This window comes from Dipodomys ordii, unplaced genomic scaffold (assembly GCF_000151885.1).
Source record: "Dipodomys ordii isolate 6190 unplaced genomic scaffold, Dord_2.0 Scaffold63, whole genome shotgun sequence".
NCBI classification, from domain to species: Eukaryota; Metazoa; Chordata; class Mammalia; order Rodentia; family Heteromyidae; genus Dipodomys; species Dipodomys ordii.
Genome location: NW_012267279.1, coordinates 2,253,246 through 2,253,476, shown reverse-complemented (window position 1 = coordinate 2,253,476; position 231 = coordinate 2,253,246). Strand labels below are relative to the sequence as shown.

At 75.3% G+C, this 231-nt stretch overlaps 1 protein-coding gene across 3 annotated transcripts in view; it reads left to right on the top strand.

Moving 5' to 3' along the window:
* The window catches only part of Fam161a (family with sequence similarity 161, member A), a 25,037-nt gene continuing 24,806 nt past the window's right edge, over positions 1-231 (top strand). For all 3 annotated transcript variants that reach the window (XM_013022574.1, XM_013022573.1, XM_013022575.1), the window contains exon 1: positions 1-229. In XM_013022574.1, coding sequence (XP_012878028.1) covers positions 47-229 — 183 coding nt within the window. In that variant the 5' untranslated portion in view covers positions 1-46. The remainder of the gene's footprint in view (positions 230-231) is intronic.

Genomic DNA, 231 nt, shown 5'->3' with positions numbered 1-231 from the left:
TTCACTCGCCCCGGGCCAGCGCGGGCGCTCAGGCCTCGGAGCGGGGATGATGGCCGCCTCGCACCCCGCAGCGCGGCCGGCGGCCGGCTGTATTCACAGCCCGGGAAATACCACCGGAGCGTGGGCCGCCCAGTACCAACGCCAAGACCCCAGACAGGTTCTGGCGGCGGCGGCCGCCGCCCTGGGCGAGGAGGAGGAGGAGAGCGCGGTGCAGCCTGCGCGGGCGTCGGT